The sequence below is a fragment of the Ammospiza nelsoni genome, chromosome 1 (assembly GCF_027579445.1).
Source record: "Ammospiza nelsoni isolate bAmmNel1 chromosome 1, bAmmNel1.pri, whole genome shotgun sequence".
In the NCBI taxonomy this organism is placed as follows: Eukaryota; Metazoa; Chordata; class Aves; order Passeriformes; family Passerellidae; genus Ammospiza; species Ammospiza nelsoni.
The window spans coordinates 44654921-44679679 of NC_080633.1; the positions used below are offsets into that span (position 1 = coordinate 44654921).

At 42.0% G+C, this 24759-nt stretch overlaps 1 protein-coding gene across 5 annotated transcripts; it reads left to right on the plus strand.

The window, feature by feature from the left end:
* Positions 1-7102: 7102 nt before the first annotated feature.
* On the plus strand, positions 7103-24123 carry CDV3 (CDV3 homolog). 5 transcript variants are annotated; one of them, XM_059493918.1, is made up of 6 exons: positions 7103-7512; positions 9932-10011; positions 12205-12347; positions 13396-13558; positions 14658-14707; positions 14839-20294. In XM_059493918.1, the coding sequence occupies exons 1-6, from the start codon at positions 7276-7278 to the stop codon at positions 14844-14846; spliced, it is 681 nt and encodes a 226-aa protein (XP_059349901.1). In that variant the 5' UTR covers positions 7103-7275; the 3' UTR covers positions 14847-20294. The 5 variants fall into 5 exon arrangements, with proteins under 5 accessions (XP_059349901.1, XP_059349892.1, XP_059349907.1 ...); XM_059493909.1 differs by having other exon boundaries at positions 14658-20294; XM_059493924.1 differs by lacking the exons at positions 14658-14707; positions 14839-20294 and adding an exon at positions 21419-24123 and having other exon boundaries at positions 7104-7512.
* The last annotated feature ends 636 nt before the right edge of the window (positions 24124-24759 follow it).

Below are 24759 nucleotides of genomic sequence, written 5' to 3' on the forward strand. Positions count from 1 at the left end.
CTCTTCACGTAATTGCTTTGCTTACAGATTTCAATTTACTCATGTTGTTAAAATTATAATAAAAATAAAGAATATCATGCTTTTGTTTGATTTTTTATTTTCTTCCAGTATTTTCATGATAGCTGGAGAGGGTTAGATTAAAAATATTAGTTCTCCATTTCCCACCAAGTAAACCTTTTCTTTTGACAGTATAAATATATCAAGATATATATGTGAACATATCAAGCCTGAGCTACCCCTCCACTGTGCACACAGCACCCACATGGAAATGATGAATGTTCTGTTGTGTCACAAGACCATCAGCTCAGTGGTGTGAAATCTAATTCAAATAATGCCAAAGGAGTTTAAGTGTGCTGTTAACTCAACATGATTAATTTTGCAACATGTAAACCAGCAGAATCATTAATCTAAGCATCCCAACAGTACCTTATAAACACATTTTTAAGTCTAGACTAAATTTCTGGAAAAGCTGAAGGTGCAGGAGAGCAACAGCAGTTCTGCCTGCATCCAGGTTACATTCTTTTACTGTATACTGAAAGTCCAAGCCAGGGAATCAGTTTGTGAAAATTTGATACTTTTTGAGATATTGATATATTTTTATATTTGTTTTTATATGGTTGCTCTTTCTTAAAATCAACATCCTTCCAAGGCAGGTCAGCCACACTTCTTTTGAACAGGAATCCACACAGCATCATCCTGATGCTTGACCTTAGGTAATTTCCTGTATTTTGATGGTATCATGAGGAAAAAGATTTCTCCATCTTTCACTTTTGACTTTCTTTTATATTTTAAACATGGACAACCTCATTGTATTGCACGTGCAGTATGGTCACATAAACTGCCAAGATGGATCTTGCATTTTCAGAGAAACATAATGAACCTTAGCTCCTATCACACAAAATTTTAGGCAGGTGGCTGGCTTTCCTTCACAAGTTTCCGCACAGCAATGAAGTTAACCATACATGTATTTGTTGGATTGGGACTTCACAAGACCAACACTTACACCAGGTGACAACACAGTTCATTGTATGGACTCAAAGACTACTGAGAAATCGCATATATTAGAGAACACAGTGGCATACAGGACATAAGAGAGGCAGACTTTAGATATTTTGATTTTTAATTGAAACATTAGCTAAGAAAGCTAGTTAGATTTTAATGACTGATAAAATCAAATACTCTCCAAATCCACTAAACGTGATCCACCAGTGAATTACAGGAATAGGGACACAAGTGTTGTCATGCCTTTCCTTGTACATTCCCCCACACAGGAAAAATCCTCACTGATGCAGCTGCTTGACAAATTATCCTTCATTTAATCTCTACAAAAAGTCCATCTGGCATACACGACCTGCAAGATTTTGATTAAAAATTACTGGATTAAAAGATTACCAAACAAAACCAAAAAAAAAAAAAAAAAAAAGGCAGATGATGGCAGATTCTGGTTGGCTTTTTTTTTTTCTCATAATAATGAGAATGGCTCCTTAGAGCAGCAATAATACCTTCTAATACATCAGTGCAGACAGAACTTAGCAAGCTGAGACTCCATCAACAACAGTGATGATGAGAGAAAATACACACAAACAGTGATACAAGAAATTAGATGGCACATGCCCTTGGGTTGGGGCTAACTGGTTGGTGTCTAGGAATGATCACTTTTTGGCATTAACAGAACATAACTTCCCACTCATTCCTGACACAGAAGAGAGCAATCTCCCTCTGATTTGAAAGTGAAGAGAGAATTTAAAAAACATAACAATATACAATCTGAATTCAGATCCATTTGCTATCTTCTAGTGATGCTTCAGGTATGAAGAGCAACTGATTATCCCCCTGTGAAACTATTCTTTATAAGTGTCACTCATGGAGATAAATCTGATGAAATTCTGAGTCTACAGTTATACTCAGATGTGAAAGAAAGATTTTTGAAAAGTTTTTTATATGTCATGATCCATTATACTCCATAAAATTCAAGTTAGATTAATACTAAGATGTTTATTCATTGGAATGGAAACAGTTTCTTTCAAAATCATCAAGGTATTTCAGCACAGAGAAGTGTCTGGAAAAGGAGGAAGCATCTAAGCATAAATAATGAATTTCCAGCAGCTTTTCTCTCTATTCCTAACAAAGACCAAAAACCACAGAAAAGATTATTTTTGGGAGTAGCCCATCAGAAGTCAAATGTAGCACATCTGGCCCCTCTAAATCAAAGTGTTTTCATATTAAGTGCTAAAGCTCTTGTGAAGAAATCCCTCTGCACTTTTACACAGACTCCTGTGAGTCCCTGGCTGGCTATGCAGCCCCCCCAGGCTGCTTGAATGCTGTCTAAGCACTGACAGTCTCCACTGTGCCAGATGGGATATTGAGAGTATGAGAGACTAAAGGCTTTCACAACTATTTGTAAGCACTAAGGTTCATAAACTGATTTAGCTTTATATTTATCCTCTAGTCCAGCAGTTGCTTTATTAAATACACATGAACACGTTTCCAGCTGGTTTTCCATAGAAAATCAGCACCAGAAAACAGATTTTATTATCTCCCACTGCAGTATCTCTCACCTCTATATTCCTGTGAAGGAATTTGAGGCATTTGCTGTTATGAACACTCAGGATGCAGTCAGAGAGCACAGATAATACAATCTAACAGCCAGCTGCTGCACAAAAAGATACCTCAGCTCCCCCTCATGTGCTATGTACTCCCACTGCGTCATCTCGTGTTAGCACCAACATCTCTCTGATGTCTCAGGAGACAGCTCAAGATTCAAAATCAGCAGAAAATTAGTCCTGCAAAACGCTGGCAAACTTTCCTGACACTTGGTTTCCTGAATCTGGCCACTGCAGGGACAGATATGTAGCAATGGCAGCACAGGATGGGAGGGGAACTAGTCCAGACTGTAAAGCACAGCCACCCCCTTGGTGACAGCTAGTCACTAGGTCAGATGAGCTGTGCTGTCAAACCAGATGTGTACTTTATACTCCTCCCAGCCAGGCACAGCTTCTTCTGTACCACAGCCTGAACCCACACTGCTGCATCCTTGGGGGAAGGAGAGGGTGCCAGTTCTATGTGAGCCCCTGCCTCATTTAAGATTTCACACTGAGCAGCAACATAGCACACCAGCTAGAAACGGGTATTCTAGCCTAACATTCTACTGTTTCTATTTTAGTATAAGAACTATTATACTGGTTCTGTGGTTAAAATATTATTTTTAAGGTCACTTTCACTCTGGCTTTGTCTAAAATTTAACAGTTTAACAAACCACCATGCACTGCTGGCACCAGTGCCTGCGGTCAGATGGCAATCCATGGTGAAGAAATGAGCATGATAAAACTTCTCCCTTCTGGTTGTAGAGGTCTGAAATTACAGTAAACTCAGAGCTTAGAGGAAGGCTAAGCTCCTAAAGAGGAATGGGCCCATGTTGTGACAAGGACTCCACCAGAAACCTGCTGCAAGCTGCTCTGCACCTAAGGGCATCTTCTCCAATTTCCTTAAGCAGGCATCTGCCCAGGAGTTACTGATTGTTCTTCGGCTTGTGCTCCGCAAATGTCAATGCAGTTTGCAGTGCTGTCACCTTCACGTCACAGAATGGAGATAACTGGGTACAAAGGAAGATGAAACACTGGGAGACTGGAAATGGAAGTCTGCTCCTATCTCTTGCATCACCCACAACTCACTCCAAATTTCCTTCCTTTGGCTTCTCCAAGTTACTGCTGCACCACTTTCCCTACATGCAGTAGTGCTTCACAGCTCAGGCTTTATAAAATGCACCAAGATGCACAGGGAGCAGTGCCATGGCAGGACTTGCCACAGCTCCAGAATGGAGAGGAGGCAGACAAGCACCACTGCAGGGGGAGAAGAGAGAGACAAAGTCCTCGGAGTCCTGGGGGTAAATCTGTAGCGAGCAGAGGCACTCAGAGCACTGTGTCTTGCCAAGGGCAGGTCACACGGGTCAGTGATGCTCAGTGCAGCAGGGAGCCGTGTGCTGAGCTCATGCTCCCGGCACAGCAATGTGGCATTCTGGATATATTCCTTGCATTACAAACATCATTCCTGCCAGTCCGTGCCTGCGAGCCATTCTTCAGCCAAGTGTCCTCTGTGCAAGTATTGAGGGACATAGAATTTGAGAAAGGAAAAGAAAAACACAAAAAATAACCTTTTTCCTGCATCTTTTTGCATAATAAGAATCTCAGTGGTAAAAGCTGAAGAAATGCATTTGCACAGAAATACAAATGCCATGCATCAGCAAATTTTTGCAACTTGACATAAAAATAAAACTAGAGGTGGGAGGTAAATCCAAGCATAACTGCATAACTAATGCTTCCTTTAAAGCAGCAAAACATGTCTTTAAATCGGGATCTAAGCCTTCCGAGGCATAAACGTTGCTGCTATTTTCCATGATTTCTGCTGAGTCTGTTCCAGATTTAACAGCTGAAATGTTTCTTGGTGCACTGCTCCTGACAGGTATTAAGTTTCTAATCCAGAGCTGGGCATTCCAGCCTTACAGTACTGTGTTTGCAAGAGACAAGTGACGCAGATGCTAAAAGCTGCAAAAAGGCACTGGGTTCACATTCTCCAGCCTGATAATGGGGCTATCCATAATAATACAGTGAAAATATTTTACCACTTGCTGAAATTCAAGTAATTATCAGCTTAGAATCAGTCACAGCACTGTGCTTAGTACATTATCTACCACAAAAGCTGAGGGACACAAACTGTCTGCTTAATTGAATGGTATTACCAGTGCTGAGCCTGCAAGTCCCAGCATGGGGCAGTGCTGGAGGTCTGTTGGCTTCCCAGGAAATAAAGGAGCACAAACACAAGGGAATGTGGCCTTTGACAACAGGAATGTCAAACACTCTTCCACACCCAGCCGTTCCCTGTCACACCTTCCCCATGACCTTCCATCATCCCAAGGGGACAGCAGGAAGGGAGTACCCAGGAGGCACAGAAAAATGAGATTTTGCTACCAAATGTGCTCCCTGCTTCAGCAATGATTCCTATCACAAAAGGAAAGTGTCACTGATCACATCACATTCTTGGTGCTACCACATTTATTGTTATGCTTGCAACTTTTAGCACTCTAGGGCCTGCTCTGCGCAAGCTCAAAACCTCTAACTACACAGGTGGTAAAAATACGAGGAGGACATCGGGTGACGCATAAAAAGAGGATTGTAACACATTTCCCAAAGGTGAAATTGACTACAGTGACTCAGTTACAGCTACAAAACACTTCATGAAGACGTCGTGTATTTAACTTCTTTCTGCAGCGTCAACGGCACCTTGCCTGTTTTTTCAAGCGACCTGAGAAATACGGATGGAAAGCACTAAGTAACAGCATTGTCATGGACATAAGGTGAGACTGCAACCTCCAAAGGGTGGAAAAACTTTTAATTTATATGCTAATACATACATAATCATTTCAAGTGAAAATATGACATGCACAGAATTATACTAAGTAACTCCAGAATACAAACATGCCTACTTTTATATAATTGTAACACAAACCAATACACGTTTGACTGGTAATTTTCATTTGGGCTCTCACTTTACCAGTAGGAACTTCTATCTCCTTTAGATGGCTGATGAAAGAAGTAAGTAACTGAAAACAGTGTTTCATGTAATTATTTATGAGTCATGACAGGCTGAAGATGTTTTTCCAAATGTCCTGCCTCAAAGTTTTTGACGTGATTTGAAGCCACAGGGAACTTTTTAAACACCCATGTTTTTTCCCAGTTAAAGGTCACTACAGTACCCAAAGTGAGAGGGAACGCTCTGCAGACACCAGCTGTGGAGCTTGTTTTCCAGCATGTATTCCCTAGGCTTCAATGCCAGTCAGAGAAGCAGCTAGGAAGCTCAGGCAAGCACATCCAGACATCCTAGACAGAATGGTGTTTCAAGACTTACTCACTTAACCACACAGACCCAAGATGAAAGCTAAATGACTTCCTTGCATCCTGGGCAATGACAGTGCAAGTTCACAGCCCTTGCTGGGGTGTGGGAGGCAGCACAGTCCACGCTGGGAATGAATGTCACCTTTCCTCAAGGGCTGGGGGGAGCTGGGCTGGCCCTGAGCCTGAGGGACCAGCTGAGGACTGGGGCTGCTCCAGCAGCTCTTGCAGCCTCCTGGGAGTTGTCCTGTCAGAAAGGGCCTGCACCCACAGCGGGAAGCAGCCAAGGGCTTCCAGAGGAGTTCTGCTGGTGTCAATCACAGAATTGTTACGGTTGGAAGAGACCTCTGGAGATCATCCAGTCCATCCTGCTACAAAGGCAGGGTGACCTAGAGGAGGTGACATAGGAACACATCCAGGACGGGTCTGAATGTCTCCAGAGAGGGAGATTCCACATCCTCTCCAGGCAGCCTCTTCTAGTGCTCTGCCATCCTCAACATACAGAAGTTCTTCACGCTAAGGTGAAATTTCTCATTATTTCGCTTACAGCCATTGCTCCTTGTCCTGTTGCTGGGCACTATGAAAAGGAGCCTGGAACTCTCTTGGCACCTGCCTTGGAGACATTTATGTAAACTTATGAGACCCGCCCCCTCGACTGTGTCTTTAGATTGAACAGGCCCAGCCCCTGCAGTCTCTCCTGCCCTCATGAAGAGATGGTCCAGTCCCCTCATCATCTTTGCGGCCCTCCACTGCACCCTCGCCAATAGCTCATCCTTCTTGTCCCGATGAACCCAAAACTGCACACGGGACTCCACATGCGGCCTCACTAGGGCTGAGCAGAGGGCCAGGATCACATCTCTCGCCCTGCTGCCCACACTCCTCCCGCTGCGCCCCGCGGCCCCCACACCCGGTGCCCGCCGTGTCCCTCCCACCCTCACGCCTCCCGGACGCGGAAGTGCGGGGCGGAAGGCGCCGGCGCGAGCCCGGGCCCCGAGCGCGCACGCGCCGTCCCCGCCCGGCTCGGCCAATCCGCGGCCGCTCCGCCGCCGCCCTCCCCGCGCCCGCCTCGCGCATCCTCACGCGCCTCAACGTCAGCGCCGTTCGCCCCATTCTGGAGCCACCCCCGAGCGGCCGGCGGCGCCCATTGGCCGCGGCGTGGCAGCGCGTGCGCGGTCGGGGGCGCGGCCCCGCCCCGTCTCCCTTCAGCCCCTCCGCTCCCTGCGGGCCGCGTCAGGCGTGGGGTGCGCGGGCTGCCGGGCGGGCCCGGGCAGGAGCCGCCGCCGCAGCAGCCGCAGCCGGGCGGCCGCGCTCGCCGAGCAGCGGGAGGGCCGCGCCGCTCGCCTCTTAGCCCGGACCGCCGCCGCCCTCCTTTCCCCACCCGGCCGCCGCCATGGCGGAGACCGAGGAGCGGAGCCTGGACGACTTCTTCGCCAAGCGGGACAAGAAGAAGCGGAAGGAGAAGAGCAGCCGAAACGCCGCCGCCGCTGCCGCCTCTAGCGCTTCCAACGCCGGCTCCAACGCGGCGGGCGCGGCCGCGGGGACTCCGCGACCGACTGAGGGCGGCGGCTCCGGGGCCGCCGCCGCCTCCAGCGCCGCCGGCGGTTCCTCGGCCAAGGCGGCGAGCAAGGTGCGGGCGGGGAGGCCGCGGGTTCCTGCCGGCAGGGGGCGCCGCCGCCGCCCCGCCATGCGGCGCCCGGGGCCGTGCGGGGCTGGCGGCGCTCCCGGCCCCGCCCCGGGGCCGCCGGGCGGGCGCTGCCGCCGCTTCGGTGCTGCTGGCGGGGCGGGGGGAGCCTTCCTCGGCGGTGCTTGCCCTGGGGGAGGCGAGAAGGCTGCGCCCCTCCCCGCTCTGTAGCTGCGGCGCAGCCCGGCGCTCCCTCCCGGCTTGCTGGGTGTTGGGGCCGGAACCGGAGGTTGGCGTCAGGTGCCACCTGGGGCTGTGCAGCGTGGCATGTGGACCTTGGCGATAAGATTCCTCCAGAGTCCGCCGAGCTCTGTGCCTCGTTGCCAGGCAGGGTTTTGCTGCCAATAGGTTTTTTTTTGTGTTGTTTTTTTGTTTTTTTTTTTTTTTTGTATAAATACAGTGAAACGATGAGAATGCAGGAGAGGCTTAACTGTCCGTAGTTGAGGTAGTAGCTCTCTGTTTCTTTCTCCGCCCTTGTTCTTCCTGCCAACAATATCAGCTCTGAAGTAATGAGATTTAAACCAAAAGTAATTATGAGAGCTCTAATGCTGTGTATTTTTAAGCGAATTTTAAGAAATACTGTACTGCTGCCTGATGGTTTTTTAATTGTGGAGCTTGACACGTGCAGTACCTTTGTTATATATTTGTCTGCTATAGACCAGACAGATAGGACCTAAAAAATTACCTGTGCATTTTATCTCTATTTCTCGTTTGGTTTTTTTGTCCCTTGGTATTGTTTTCCTTTGGAGGCTTCAGCACGTAGCAATCTGAGGATGTGTTCCCTGTCTTACTGCTAGGAATTGAACCTTTATCCCTATAAAATTATACTCTGAGTGTAAAAAGATGGCTTTTTTACCCAGTGAAAGGGTTTTTGGAAGTTAGATACTTTGCCTCCTTGCTTACGTAGAGGATCAGTGATTTAAGGATATTACCTTGTTGTGCTAGATTGGTACAAGAGCTCTAATGTTGTATATTTCAAAATGAATTTTAAGAAATACTCTCCTGTTTCCTATTGTTGTTTCACCTGGGGAGCTTGACACGTGCAGTAGCTTTCTAAGTAGATCAAGGTCAGTGCTAATCTTTCTTTCAGCTGCTATTCTGCTCACTTGCTTGCAAAATATCTGGCTTTGACTGAGGCTGGTACTTGGATTAGAAACAAAAGTCATTAAATGTGAAAGGTATGTTAGCTTGGAAACTAATGTTTCCATGGAGATGGGGATTTAAGAAATCTAAAAGATTTTAGAACTGTAGAGTGCTGCTCTTCCAGAAGACTGAATCTGCAGCATACAGTGCAGTCAACATGAGGTCACTTCCTACTTGTGCTGCTCCTCTAAAGCAGGTCAAAGTTTTTTCTGTTGGGGATTGACTGTCGAGGAGATCCCATCACAGGGCTCTAAAAGCAGATTTATTCTCAGCTGTTCAGTGGAAAGGGGGCTGTACCTTTGGCAGACCTTGCTCACAAGGTCCTCCTGTTTGGAGGAATATAACTGCATTTCAGATAGAGTGTAGAATTAGGTAAACTACTAATTAGGCTTTGGGTGCCTTAAAGCTGGGACTGGGGACACGGGAGGACTGCTTGTCAGCTCTGGTCCCATTTTGGTCTGTCTTAATAATCCCAGAATCTCCTGGTGACACAGTAGGACAAAATTGCCTCCACAAAGGTGAATTCCTCTTTCCCCAAACAAACTCCCATTTTAGAACCCTCAAGTGGTTCTCTTGAAAGATACACACATTTTGTGTACTAAGATTGCTGTGGTTTTGAAGGTGACCTTTCTACTGCTACGAAGACGCTGCTTAGGAAACAAGGCTGTAAATGTGGTTGTGAGTGTGAAAAAGTCAAATGTACCATTATTGATCTTTGTCATAAATCCACTGTAAGCTATTCCAAATGTTCTTTTCTGTTTGGCTCATGAAATAGGTGATGGAAAAGTGAATTTAAAGCTTTGTGAGCATTCAAGCTGTTGTAAAAGTCTACTGTTAGTGAAAGGGAAAGGTCTTGCTCTTGTGTTGCCCTGGTCATGACTGCAGGGTTGTGTTCCATACTGTGTTGTTGCTTGATTTCCTGATGTGTCTTTGCTGAGGCGATGTGGTTTCTTTGCTTGAATGACTTCTTGCTGGGGCATTTCTTAGCTGTTCTATTGAGTTAAGTCAGCTCTCAGGTGCATCCCTGAAAGCTGTGACACAATGATTTAGGGGATGAGGAGTGCAGTCCTTTCCCCTCTTGGCAGTGGGGCACACAGTTTGGTTTCTCCTGGAACTGTACCTTCACCCTCAGGGTTGGTTTTTTTGTATTATCTTAGTTATGTTCTTCTTTTCTACTTTGGTTTTAGAGAAAGTGACAACTTATATTTTTCTCTTCTTACAGGAAGAGGATGATTGGAAGGAGTTTGAACAAAAGGAAGAAATTGATTATAGCGGTCTTAGAGTTCAGTCCATGCAAATAAGGTACTACTTTTTCTTTTTATATTTTCTTCAGTATAATCCTTACCAATGTCTAGAAAGGATGGGGTTTTTTCTACAGAACTGCTTTCATGGAGTCCAGTTAAAGAAAGGTCTGATATGTTTCTGATAGTACACAGGTTTGCTACTGGGTAATTTAACTTTGACTAGTCTCTGCCAATGTTCTCTTTATTTTCTGAATGTCTATTCATACTCTGTTCATACTCAACAGAGCTATCTGTTTTGTTTGGGACTCAGGATTTTTATTTTTTTAAACATTAACATTCTGCTCCATAAAGATAGTCAAGTAGGAATTCCTAGGAGTAGTGCAGGATAGTAATTCCCGCTGAATCATTTGACCACTGTAAGGGTATTTGACTTAATCTACTCAGTTGGAGAGCAAATTCCTGAAACATTGCACTTGAATTTCCAAAAACCGAAAATACAGTTGGTAAAAGTAGTGTCCCATGATAAAATCCCACGGGATTGATAAATCTAATCCATGGTTCCTTGTTTATTTTTTTTTATTGGACTTTTCCTATTGTCTGGTGGAAAGTAAGTCTACTTATGTCTGTCCTGGTTAAAAAAAAAAAAAAAACTTTCCATCAGGTCAGAAAAAGGGTTTTTATGACCTCAGTTGTAGATTGAGAATGTCAGATAATCCTCATTGTCCAGGTATTGATATTCAAAATAATGTCATCTTAAAATCAGCCTGCCTGTAACTAGTGCAATAGATGCTTTCTTCACTGTTTGAGCAGGTCTGACATTTCTGGAATCACTTACTCTTTTGGATCATAGCATTTCCCCCACTCCTTTCAGTTAACTAGTCCTTTGGGCCATTTCCATGAGTTTGTCCCACAAGCTGTTTATAGCACTGAAGTGTCCCAGTGGATAATTACATGAATGATTAGACAGCCAGTGACCTGCAGCTTCACTGACTGCTGGTGCTGTTTGGCTGAAAAGCCTCTACTTTGGTTTTCCAGACAAAGGCCAGCATTCCAAATATTTTTTTATACTGTGGCAGATTTTCAGGCATGTGGAAGTTTTTGCCACAGGATTTTGTAACCATTCAATTAGTGGATTCAAGGGAAGAGTGGAGAAGTAAATGGAAGAAAAACCCACTAGAGGTTATAAATTATCCATTTCTGGAGGTCTCTTTGATGAAAAAAAGATATACAGAGTGTCTGGTGGTGGTGGGGTGCTCCCTCTGCTTCTCTGTTGTATTTAATTCAGTAGACAGTGCTTCTAACTATCATTTAAAACTAGGTGTTTTAAACAACCACCTTACCATGGTTGTTACTATGTTTGGATGAACAGTGAAAGGCCATTTACAGGCATATTTTCCTGTTCTCTGACCATTACTTACACAGAAAGCTTACACACATCATGATTAGTAGGATTTAGTGTATTGGAAACTTCTGAGTTGACACATTGCTGCTGCATTGCTGCTGTTGAGATCAGTGTCTTGATTCTTTCCAACAGCCTCACTCTCCACATCTGTCCTTTACCACAGCTTTCTGTAGTAACTTTAGCCTGTGAATTATTTTGTCTGGCTACATCTGTGCAAAATAAAGTAGTCTAAATAAAATACAGCTGAGCTTTTGCATTGGGTCTGTCTTTCAAAAAATTACATTTTTGTCTTGTGCTTTTTTTAATTTTTGTTGCTTGCTTTAAGAAAAGAGATCTGAGCTTATTTGTGGGTTGTATATTACCCATACATATAAGGGTGTTTCTTAGGTGGTTGTGGTCATAGGAAAGGTGAGCTCAGGACTTGCTTTCTTTCAGCACTACTCCACTATTTCTTTCTCTTGACTAAAGCATTTTATGGAAGCTGGACTTGTAAACCTTTCCTGCTTTATCTTGTCATCCCTTCCAAATGCACGTCTGTGTTATTAAGAAAAAAGCCTTTCTGCTCAAAATAAGATGCCAATTTCTTTGATTGCTTTGTTCAAGTTGAATTTTTTTATTATTCTTCTTTTAGGAGCTTTTTTCCTTTTCAGTTGCCAAGTTATGTAGCATCATGCCAGAAATTGTTCAGATGGAATTGCTAGTACAGTGAGTACGGGACTAATGTAGTCTAGTTTAATTTATTATCCTCAGCATGGCAGCCATGAAATCTTGTCTTAGGGGGATTGTGTAATCTCTGGCAAATCTTACACCTCTGCTTGTAGGGTGCTACTGATTGTTTTTCTCTTACAGTGAAAAAGAAGATGATGAAAGTGAAAAAAGAGAAGAACCTGGTGACAGTTGGGAAGAGACTGGTGGTGGTGGTAGTGTAGACAGATCATCTGGTCCTTGGAACAAGTCAGCTCCTGCACCAGCCCCTGTCATTGAACCAATTGGTAAATTAAACTCAGACTTGTTTTTTTTCCAATCAGAAGTGCATCAGGTTGAATTAAGCTGCTCAGTGGGTAGAGCTCAAGGAGCAGCTCCTGTTCAGGCATCCTTTAATGAACTAATGGCTGTTTTGGCATGCCAGCCATCAAGGAAATCTTTGTGTTAAGGGATGTGAGGAACAGAATTGATGTTAAACTATCTGTCAGATACTTGAAAACACATGTGTAAGAGTTTTTTTTATTTCCAAATTCAAAATGGGGGGAAGCAGTCTGCCTTTGCGGGACATTCCTCTGTTTCAGTCTGTAAAATATCTGTTGGAAGCATTTCTGTTGATCTAAAAATGCTGCTTTAACACTTCAGTGGATTTTTCAGCCAGTATCTGGCCATTGACACACTTTTCAAATGAGTTCTTAAAATGTTGAGAACATGACATTGCAAAATTGATTCTTTTAACTAGGATAGGGATCCAGTTTTTTTAATTAAGTACAGTTTATTAATGTCAGTGGTGATAAACTACTTAGTCATCTGCTGAGTTGAGAATATTCTTTTCCACTGAGAAATTACCTGAAAAATAGCCTATGTTCTTTCTCGTTTGTAAAGGAGGTAAATCTAATTAGTGTTATTTCATCTCAGATTTTTACCTTAAGTGCAAACAGGGCAGTCCCTTCTGCATCTGGAGAGGTGTTTGAAATGAGATTTGGCATTTATATAATTATGTGTTTAGATCTGTTTTAAATATGTTTAAATTGTTGCTAATAAATTGCAAACGAGAAACATGAAGTCTGTGCTAGTAGTTTGGATTCCCCAAACTTTGACAGACAATACTCTGGAGCCACATTTCAGTTTGACTGAGTGTAGGTTAAGTTAGGTGACACCTGATTTCCTACCTTGTCTAGAACTCGCTTCCAAAACTTAGAAGGTGGAAAAAACATACTTGTAAGATTCTTTTCATTCCTTCTTTTTGGAGTTTTGTTTGTGGGTTGGTTGTTTTGGGTTCTTTTCAGCTATGAACGCAGACTTGTTCCCATGTGTGAGTCCTGTTGTTGTTCCTAGTTACAGAAACCCCAGAACCGGTGCAGACCGGTGGCGTGTACCGGCCGCCGGGGGCCAGGGAAGGCGGGCGGCCGCGCAGAGCACAGCAGGGACCCCCAGAGATCTACAGTGACACGCAGTTCCCCTCACTGCAGTCCACCGCCAAGCTCGTAGACAGTCGAAAGTAAGTGCGTTCCACTGACTGCCCAAGAGATCTCTAACTGCCTTCTCTAAGTTCTTATTTTGTCCTAGTGCTTAAACCTGAATCTTTCTATATAGGAGAAGGATAACTAAGGGGTGATAAATGTGTTGTCCAACTCTGTTCCTGTGAAATAACTTTCATAGGATGTAGCACAGTGAGATAGCCAAACAAGACTGCCAGTTGTGTTCTTTGACAGCTGAAGAATTTTGCTGAATATTTCTGGTACTGACAGCATCTGCTTCCCTCAGACTAGCCATGGTGAGGCTCTGTGTTAGTTCCTTCAGCAGAGAGATGCAGAAGTCCTGAGCTTGCAGCTTTCTTGTTAGAGATGTGGAAGTGGTTTAACTGGAGGAGTGCAGTATAACTACAAATCAATACACTTGCTGTCTGAGCTGTGATTTACAGAGACAAGCTCCCCCAGTTTTACTGAAGTGTTTTGTATTATGTGGTGCTGAAGACTTGGTCTCACCCTATCTTTCAGTCGTGATCTTTCTATAACCTTATTCCCAGTAGAAGAGATGGTTAGGTCAATACCTAATTCACTTGGGGGATTTGGGGTGGTTTTTTGTTCTTGGGTTTTTTTTTTTTCCCCTCTTGCTTGCTATGTTACTGTTTAATACAGCTTAGGAGAAGCTTTGTTTCCTCTGGGAATCTTTTGGTGTAGCAAAGGAGACGTGCTGTTATTGATGCTTTGTGATTTGAATGGTGCACATTGAGCCAAGATAAAATTCTAAATGAGCATTCTAGAAAACTCTGCTTTCTAGAACCTATTTTTCATAAATAGGTTAAATTTACTGTCAGATACTTTAATAAATAATCTTAATTTTTAAAAATTTAAATTTAAATGAATTTACTTAAATTGGGAATGTTAATGTAAGGTGTACTGGGTGATGAGCTTATTTTGGAGATAAGATTTTAAAAGATTTGCTTGGGAATGTTTAGGTGTTCTTTTAAACTCTAGATCTTAGTCTTTGTTCTGTATTTGTAATGTTTTTGTTGGGATGGGGTGGAAATGGACTGGAAGTTCACAATTCACAAGTTAGTGACAAGATATTTACTGATTACATTTATTTTCCCATAGGGATAAAGAAATGGAGAAGAGCTTTGAAGTAGTAAAATACAAAACTAGAGGTAGGGATGAGGTCTCAAAAAACCAGGCACTTAAACTTCAGCTAGACAACCAGTATGCTGTGCTTGGGGATCAGTAGAGCTGCACACACATTACAATTAAGGAATGCTTTTTTGGTAACCCTTCTACTAAGGTAACTAAACTACAGCTAACAGCTATGATGAACGTGCCACCTTATTTCTGCTGGATCTACTGCAGCAAGGCAGACTGCTTTGACATAAGTGATTGGTTCTCCTGCACTATGGAAGCATAATATGTTGCAACTTCTCCATTGGATATGGGGCAAATTAATGTAAATGATTGAACAAGAGTCATCAGTGTGCTTTAATTGCTCAGAAAGATACCTACAGCCAGTGGTCATTTCAAAATCTTTTTATGTTCAGATACTGAGCCTTCGTAAAGGTTGACTACCTCAGACTTGATGCACTCATTGTGGACACCATGTGGATCACAACTTCTGGAAGAGAAGGTTACAGCTGTTTTAGTGGCCATCTGAAACTTGAAACCAGCTCTACTGGATTCCTGTCAGAAATCCTGCAGAAGTCAGCCATTTGGTTCCAATTTGCTATAACAAAGATTTAAGTGACCTTAATGACAAACCTGTTCGTTCCCCTTCTGAGGAATCCTGTCACGTGTAGCCATAGCCTGCTAGAGACTTCTGGAGTGTCCCATACCACCCATACTGTCCAAATACAACAGAGCTGTAGTTTGTTTACCTTTCTAGAGTGCTGTACGGAAGTAACTGCAAAACAAATTAAAACTCGTTCAGTATCAGATTTGAGGAATGATGGGTTTGAATGGTTTGTTTGCATTAGCCATTTTCTAAGTTGTCTAAGTATTTTTTTTCTATTATCCACAAAAGAAATGCCTGCCTTGTTTCTGATATCGATTTGCAGTATATTAAATAATGGTAAAATGTTGTAATGAAATAGGGTTTTATTTTAGTTTTTGTCATGAAGTTTGTCTTTCTCACCCTAAAGCACTAAGACTTGGAGTTTTGATTTGACACAGAGGTATCCAGACTCCAACTACAGTCTTCAGAATTTGTCCTTTAATAATGAGACACGTGGCAGTAGCGATACTAGATAAAAACTGTCTTCTGTCAGAAACAATTATTTGTTTATTGAAGAGTGATGCTTACTTGATAAACAGAATAACTTAACATGCAGAGAGATAACTAAAGCTGGTAAGCCTGGTTTGTTTGGCTACTTCTGTGAAGCATGCAGCTGTCTGAGGCAGCAGTCCTCCAGGTATAACTCAAAAATGGTGTTCATTCACAGTCAGAAAGTTTAGTAATGATGGAAGGCAGTGACTTCTTAAAGTTACTTAATTTAGTGGAAGTAGGCAAAATGGCACTGGTACACGAGGAATATAGGACATTGCCTGTAACTGTTTCAGTGAACCAAACCTGTCAAGTACCAGAAGTGTTCTGCTGTAACTGTTTTTCTCTTCTCTGAATTTTTACACCAGAAGCAAAATGAAGTACAATAGTGGTGTGCTCCAGTGTTGAGGTTTCTCAGAGTAAATGCCAAAAAACAGACCCAACATCCATAAGAGTTGCCAATGGCAAGAAAAACAAGGGAACAAAACAAAGCTTGCTTACGTGTGTCAGAGTACTGTGTATGTGCAGAAGATAAGGATAGTTCAGGATCACCCAGTTGGGTTCCCTTTGACTAACTGCTGACTTGCTTTAAATTTACTTCTCTGAGGTCAGTGCAGATTTTGCTGTTGACTTCAGTGGGGCTGGGATTTCACCTGATTCTTTTGAGCACAGACTAAAACTGGCCTTGCCCTTGCAGAGTTAACTGTCCATAAAAATTCTGCTAGAAGCTGCTATTAAAGAGAGGGCTCAAGAGACTATTCCTAAAGTTGGAGACTTCATTTGGAAGCAAAATCCCACTGAAAGACTGATACCAATACCTTGGAGCCCTGTATCTTCCTTGAAAATCCATTGTTGCCAGCAAAAGTGTTGTCACAATTTCTGTGGAATTCATGGTAAATGGACATGTCACTTGATGGGATAGAGATGTGAAGTCTTATGCTTTTCCTGATGCTCTAAAGAGATTGCAATCACTAATGCACATGAATAGAGTTTTAGTCTCCTGTGTGAAGGGTGGATGAGACTGTCCATTGTACCACCTTTATCTGAGGTTTTTGGGCATGAATCCTGGCAGTTCAAGAAAACCCTGTAAAAGTTTCAAATCAAATAAAATGGAAATATACATGGATTCTGGAGTCTAGTGAGTCTTTACGTTTTAGTTTGAGCTCATGACTGTACAATAGCAGAGGAAACAGCATTTGGATCTCTTCAGAGATAGGCCTTGGAGCAGGCAGTTGTCCTTATGGTCAGGAGGGCTCTGTTTCAGAGCTTGTAGCAGTGCATATAAATAAGCTTTTATTTATACTTAAAAGTTTAGTTTGCTACTTGGCAAAGTGTCTTCTTGCTCCCACCATAGAAGACTGGTTTGAGATTGTGAGTTGAGTATGAATGAAGTTTAGATTTGCTTTTCACTTCAAAGTACCTCTGCTGAATTAAAGAATGGGGAATAAAAACAACCTCTGCATGGCTGTTATCACTGGAGCCCATCAGGTAGTGATAACTAAAGGTGTTCCTTTGGGGGCTTCTCCTAAGCATATCATTCCAGTTTCTTTCTGGAGGCATAAGGAAAACAAATCGGAAATGCAGCAGATTTCCATAGTACAGAATGTTAAACTGTTTTAAAAGAAGTGTTTCTCGTGTAAAGTATAGCTGCCAGCAGCTATCAAAATGCCAGTTGTCAGTATCTGCCTTGTAATTGCTCTGTATGCCTGAAATTTTGAGTCAGTCCTCTGCAGAAGCTTGGTATGCTTTGGAGACTCTGAAATTCAACTTTATCCTGGTTTGTTGTTGCTTTCATTTAAGGCATGCTAAGAATGTCCTTTTCATTCCTTCAAAATGCTTGTTGAAGGCTTATTCCATAAATGAAGCGTTGTCAGTTGTAGAAATGATGCCAGTCCATCTGATGGACTGTGTGCTGCTTCAGGGACTCCCTAACATGTGACATGCTTTTATGGTGCGCTGCTTGTTAATTCCCAGCTTAAAGGTTCTGGTTTACTTTCTCCAGCTTACAATAAAACATAGCCATAAAGTTACCAGTTTGCTGGTACAACCTGAACATGTCCAGTGCTCACTGGGAAAAGAACAGTTTGGATTTGTGTTTCTTAGTGATAGTCTGTATTTGAAGATGTTAAAATGCTAAAAAACAGGCAATTATAATCAAGTTAGACTTCCCAAATGCCAGCTGTAGGTATCTGGAATCTGTATTTACTTGAGCTGATGATAAATATAGGAGAGGATTAGTTTTGCCCCTGCCCTTCTCTCCCAGTTTAGCTGTGTCATGTTCAATCTTATTCACAAATGAAGAGGAATTGACAATTAAAAGTGACTGTCTCCTGTTACTTCAGTTTTGTATTTGTGGCTAGCTCTACCAGTAATGTCCACAGTAACTTAGATGAATTTTTAATGGTTGTGTTAGAGGCCTGACACCACAGGGAATATGGCTTTTGGTGCTTGACTGCATCTGTCAGCTCTTGGAAACTTTGACCACACCATGGCTGAGACCCCAGTGTTGTTCAGGTCAAGTAAACACAATATAAATTCGATTGGGCTGCACATCTTTGGAGTTTGCTTATCTGAGCTTTTGAAATAGTTGCCTTTCTAATTTCTGCCCATTTGAGCAGTTGTAAACCTGCTTGTGGTTTTCTTTCAAATACCGTAACTAAAATGGAGGAGGGATTAATAGGGCTTCATGTGCTTAAATAAGGTTGCTTACTTGCAGAGTAGTAATATTATTTCCTCCAATATTGACATGGTCAGAAACTTATACCTCATTGGCCCAAGAAGCTAAATTATAACCAAAACCACCTTGAGTACTGTATAGTCTTTATGAACAGCCACAATCCAGGTTTTTTTGATGGACTGAAACTTAGTTTCCAAATTCTTTCTCCCTGTTTTCAGCTTTTGATGTTACAACTTGTTTTCAATGTTAAATAGGGGCTTTTATGAGACAGTATAAGAAAATAGAAAGTGTACTGAAACTTCAGGTATATGAATTAGGTCTGTACAGAGGGGATGAAATCTGATATACGTTTGCAGATAAACTCCAGAAAAAGTTAGAAAGACAGCTTGTCTGTATTGAGGTTAATATGAGAGCCTGCAAGCTGTAGCAGTTGAAGGAAGAAGTGACAGCAGAAAACAGAACTGAGGAGTCTTAAGTCATTGCAATTGTATATCTAAAGTTTGGCTTCTCAAGCATCACCTGTTGTTCTGCCATGTTCTGTTTGAAGTGAAATAGAGTAGGAAGGAAGATTAATAAATAAATAAATTAAGGAGAGTGGAATTATGCAAATAAAACAGGTGCTGTAAGAAGAGAGGGATTAGGAGGGCTGTTTTCTAAATGATACCTTTAAGTGCATAGCCTGAGGCAGGGAGTGGAGTGTCAGATCTTGGATAGGACAAGTGCTGTGTGGGTAGGCACTGCTTGCACATGTGACAGATTCATCTGACTTTAAATCAGCAAAACTGTTTAAAGTTCAGTACTTGGGGAAGGCAGCACATTTTATTTCTTCCTTTCAGTGAACTGGGGGAATGTGTTCACAGAGAAGGTAGGATTTTGCATTGGTATGAATCTGACCTGTTGCCTAAAGAGAGAGCTGAGGACAAATTTCAAGATGGCTCAACAATCCTCTTAGGAAATAAGTTGTGTATTTAAGAAAATTATTTTTCTCTTCTGCATGATTAAAGGCTGAGGCATTGTTTTAAATAGCTATGAAGACATTTTTTTGAATGAAGTAACTTCTAAATGGTACATACATCATGGGTTTATCTTCAGTTGCTTCAGAGTATGTGTTGAAGCAGCAACGTTATTGAAGTTCAGTGAAGTTCTGCTTAGCCAGAGTACAAATACTAAAAACATATCACACTATCAGTGAGTCACCAGATGAAGCAGTGTGTCCAAAGTATTGGATTGGAAATGTCATCTAAAACAACTGTGTGCACTGAAAAGAAGCCAAGCCCATTTCTTAGCAAGAGCATGGGAAGCATGGGACCAAGAGAGTGGGATTTGGCCTAGGTTTTCTACTGAGCTGCTGTGTTCAAGTAATTTAATTTCACTCTGCCTCAGTTTCCCCAGCTGTACCAAAATAACCAACAACCTACCTCACAGGGATGTTGTGAGGCCAAGCTGTTCTTTGTCAAGGGCTGGGGCTGATGGAAGGTTCTACAGAGGACTAAAAATCTTTATTAAAATTAGCTTTTATTATAGTATTTTAATACTACTTTGGCAAAGGCTTATCTTATGGAATGTAATATACGTCCTATTTAAGTATTATGTAATTTGACTTATTTTAGTATGTATGAGTAAGGAAAAAGTTCAGGCTGAGCACTCAACTGGTATTTCCTCTATTCAATTATCTGTGCAACCCAAATGGCATATTAATAAGAGGCTCTTTGTTTTTATGTGGAACATATTAAAATGAATATTGCTTTTATTTTGTAAACCCCATGACTGAAATAAAATCCTGCTCACAGTTGATAGCCATTTCTTATAATGTGGCTGCTTTAAAGTTTGTTCAAATCATGTGAACCAGAAATGTTCACTCCTGATACTAAGGGGTACTTTGTCATAGGAATGTGTTTTTCTTCTCCTCTCCATGTGTAAACGCTTTTTCCTGCTCTTTATTCTTTCCTTTAGTTAAGTTGAAGTGGCATGCAGATACAAGGGAAATAGGGAGAGAGAATAATCTTCAAAACTTGTAAAATCTCGTATTAAGGCAATTTGTAGAGGAAAGGAATGAACAAAAGGGAAGTAGTTTGCCATGGAGGGGGTTTTGTGAAATAAACAAAGGGAAGAAATTATCAACAACTTAGGTGTGAGTGGGGTAAGCAGAATAGGTAAGAGGAAGGAATACAGATACAGCAGAGGCAATTATCCTACTTATTATCTCCTGATTTATCAGTTAGCTGCAGCTGAAGTAACGTGCAGTAGTAACTTACAAATATGCCTTTGTCTACTTTTGCTGGTGCTTTCAAGGTTCATTGCTCCCCTTTTACAACGGGGCTTCAAATAGAATCAGAAAACAACACTCTGGTGGCCTGCATGCAGACAAATGAGAGATCTGGTGGGTCCTGGACAGAGATGAGGCCCAAGCAGTTAGCTTCTTACTGACATTTTTATCATTGCAGCACCTCTAAGACAGCTGTTAATGTGCATCAGCTGCGACAGTTCTCTGTCAGAAATTACTACTGTTAAACTTCAACTAACTGTGGCAGTTGCTTCAGAGAAAATGTTTAGCTAGATGAATAAGCACTGAATAACATGGGACTTTTTGGAATACTTATGATGATGATGGTAACAAGTAGTATTAAGGTCCATATATTTATTGGTGGGTTACTTAAAATGACTTTCATGTATGTATCTTGTATGGGAAGGAGAATTGCTTTTAAGATGTTTGTCATCTATCCCCCTATTAACAAATAAGCTACCTTAGTTTTACTGTCCTTCCAGTTCCAAGGAACTGCTTCTACCATTCTCTTACCACTTTCCTGCCTTGTTTTTCTAATATGTCAATTTTTTTTAAGGTGCTGAAGAAACAGCAAATATTCATTGAGATTATCACTTCTAAGAGAAATAGATGCTGTAATATTTTTCTGTATTGTTCTGTCTTTAATACAGCCTAACATCTTATTCGCTTTCTTGACTGCAACTACACAGTGAGCAGATGTCTTCATCAAGCTGCCCATGGTGATGCCTAGATCGTCCCCTTGAAAGATCACAACTAACTCAGACTCATGTCACAACTTCTACCAGAGCATGTATGAGTGGCTTAAAACCTTTCCAGTATTTATTGCCTTGGTTTTTCCTGTTGACAACTCACCTGCCCCTGATTTGCCAAATTTAGAGTCATTTAGAATATCCTAGCAATCACCATCAATCCAGTAATTTCCATGGGGAGTGGCTTTTGCCATTTGATATACTGAAGTCTTCAGTTTCATGTATATAATCCACTCTTCTGGTTCAGTGAGTAGCATGGCAAGCTCTTACTAATTTTTGCTCAATCTGATGTTTTGTATTCCTTTCCATGTCTCCTCTCTTCTGTACAGAATTTCCATTCTAGCTCAGTTATAGCAATGAGGTCATCACATTACATCTGTCTGCTTTATTTCAAGTAACTGCCTACAGAAAACTGTTAAAGTATTGTCATAAGCCTCCTTTTTCAATTAAAACAAACCACTTATTTTGTATATCTTTCAGAGTATATACAACCATAGCAAAGGGATTCAAACCATAAAAACTGGTTGCTACAATAGAACATATTTATTAAGAAAAAGGCAAAATATGTGTATGGTCTCCCAGTGCTTAACTTCACTGGTTTCAACAGAGTTATTTCTGTCACACAAGGTCAGTTTCATTAACATTTGATTTGAAATCAAAAGATTTGGGGTCATTTGACATCTAGGTGTGACAGCCAGAATCAAGCCAGTGAACAAGCCCCGTAGAAACTTGTTTTAAATTTTTGGGTAATTCTCCTCTTTGTGCCAGAGATGAAGCAGATGCATTACTATTACTTAGTCTCTGACCAGCAACCACATGAGCTCAGCCATGCTCGATCTAATATACCTGGAGTAGTATTTAACTGGATATTGAAACTGCATTACAGTATTGGAGATGAAGCAACACTGGAGGGCAGGCTTAGTCTTTGTGGTTTGTTTCTTCTCTTCATTCTCATCATCTTGTGCTTTAAAGAGCATGGAGTTGTAAATGATGTTGTCTTTAAGCACTGACTGAATTTCCCAGTCATGTTATGTTTACAGATATAAAGGATGTGTCATAAGGGCAGACTCAAGCCTGGTAGGATGTACAGCCTGGCCCTTGAGAGCTGCATTACCTCAATTATCAGAGTACCACATCCTAGAGAGCAGCTGCCTTTCAGTACTAATGCTGATACTGGGTAGAGAACAATGTACCTTGGATTTTGCATCCAAAGATCTGTATCTGTTAAGTGTTCTATTACAGCAGTATTCTGTCAAAAAACAGTTGTGGCTCCTGGGAGTTGATTAAGTTGGCCAAGGGGAGTTGGGAGTTTTTTACTTTTTGAGGATGTGGGTGGGAAAACAGAGCCAATGAGTCCAAGAGTGTTAGAAGGTAACACTTCATAGGTTCCCCCATGCCTCTGGAAGCCTCACCTCTGCTGTACTCACCAAAGCCCTGTCTTGCCACTGTAGCTCTGTACTGTTACTAACAGCCCAGTAACCTTCAGCACTGACAAGTTCTTTGACCGTGCACTGTGTCTCTACTCTGGGAATTGGGAAGTGGCTTTGGAAACTGGTATGACAGTATTTTCTAGGTAATGGGCTCTGCTCATTGTTTTTCCTGGAACTCAAAACACAGCAAAAATCTCTTGGTTTGACCTCTCTTTGCCCTAGAGTATTCCCTCCTTCTTCTGTTCATCTACATTATTACCATGCCAAGGATTCCTTAGTCAGGTGCCTGAATTATTCACCACTTATTTAGAAAGCAGCAGGCAAGAACTCCTGAGTCTTGATTGTGCTGCATTGTTTTTGTCGGGGCTGTAATATCATAAACATTGCAAAACTGCCTAGCAAGTAAATGCAGTCTCCTTGAAGAACTGAAACCTAGAGAGCCTCAAAGGCTATGCAGGAGCTGAATTCCCACGGAGTACAACAAAAGGGAGGCAGTAGCACTGTTCACAGTACAACACACCTCAGCTATGGAAAGGAGTAGGGTTGCATGACTGGTAATGCTCTAGCTTAAACAAAACTGTCTTACCTGGACAGCAGGATCTAGCCTAAAGCATTTTAATTTCTTTTTTAATTAAGAGATTATTGAGGGAAGAATTGTAAGATGAGCTCTCTGTAAATCAAAAGGAAAAAAAGCAACCTGAATTTGTTTTCAACAATGTACCAGAATGCATCAGTACCAGACTTTAATGTGAATAAATAAATTGTGGGCTCAGTGTAGTGCAAAAGAAAAAGAATTATACTGTCTGGGAGCCTATGGAGCACAGCAGAAACTGTTTCAGCAGAGTTCAAGATGATCTGTTTCTGAGAATCCCTGTGTGGCCCCCACAGTTAACACAGGAACCTAATGGTGCCTGTATGTTTATATAATTGTGTTAATAGTCATAACTTAAGTTCAATACCTGAACTATATATATTTTTGTCAGTAGATTTTTTTTTTACCCTGGTTTACCTATCATGGCTTCTGCATATGACAACTTCTAACTGTGCAGTGCACACACCTGTTGTCCTTTTGTCCCATGGTAGAGTAATGGTATTCAAACTCTGTAAAGCACTTTCATGATGTTTCCTGTGAAGAAAGCTGAAGAAAATAAATTTATCTTAACAGCACCAACTGAATTTCCATCTCCCAAGTTTGTCTTGCTTGTGTTGTGTTCCCCTGTGTGTGGCATACAGACAGACAGCTGGATGTTCAAGGCCCAGCACAGAAGAGGAATTGGCTCTGGCTGGAACAGCTGCTTTCTGCTTCTGTTCCCCAGCCCTCCCTCACTGTCCTGCCTCAGCCCTGGCTTTAAACCAGTGTCCACAAGGGCAGAGAACACTGGAGAACATGTAGCACTCAAATCCCAGGTTACTTGTTTCACTGTGGGTGGGTATGTGCCTGATTTTAGCTGCTCCCCCTTCTGCCCTGCCCCAGGATTCACAACAGCCGCAGCAACTGTGTGGCTTGAAGACTTCTTTTAAAGCTCAAGTGGGTCAGGGAATGTGTTCTTATCTATAAAGTGACAATACCAACACTACTCTTCCACAGCAGCTTCTGGGGACTGGGAAGAAAAAGTCACAGGAACCTTAGGTCTTGCCTGGTAATACTTGCACCTATTTCAAATGCCTGCAATGCAAAGCAGCACTTCAGAGGTAGAACAATGAAATACAGTTAATTCAAAGTTGAAGTTAATTCAAAATGTGATGTAAGGCACTAACAGTGGCATTATTTTCAGTACATGGACTGTTGGAACAAGTTGAAGATGTTTGATG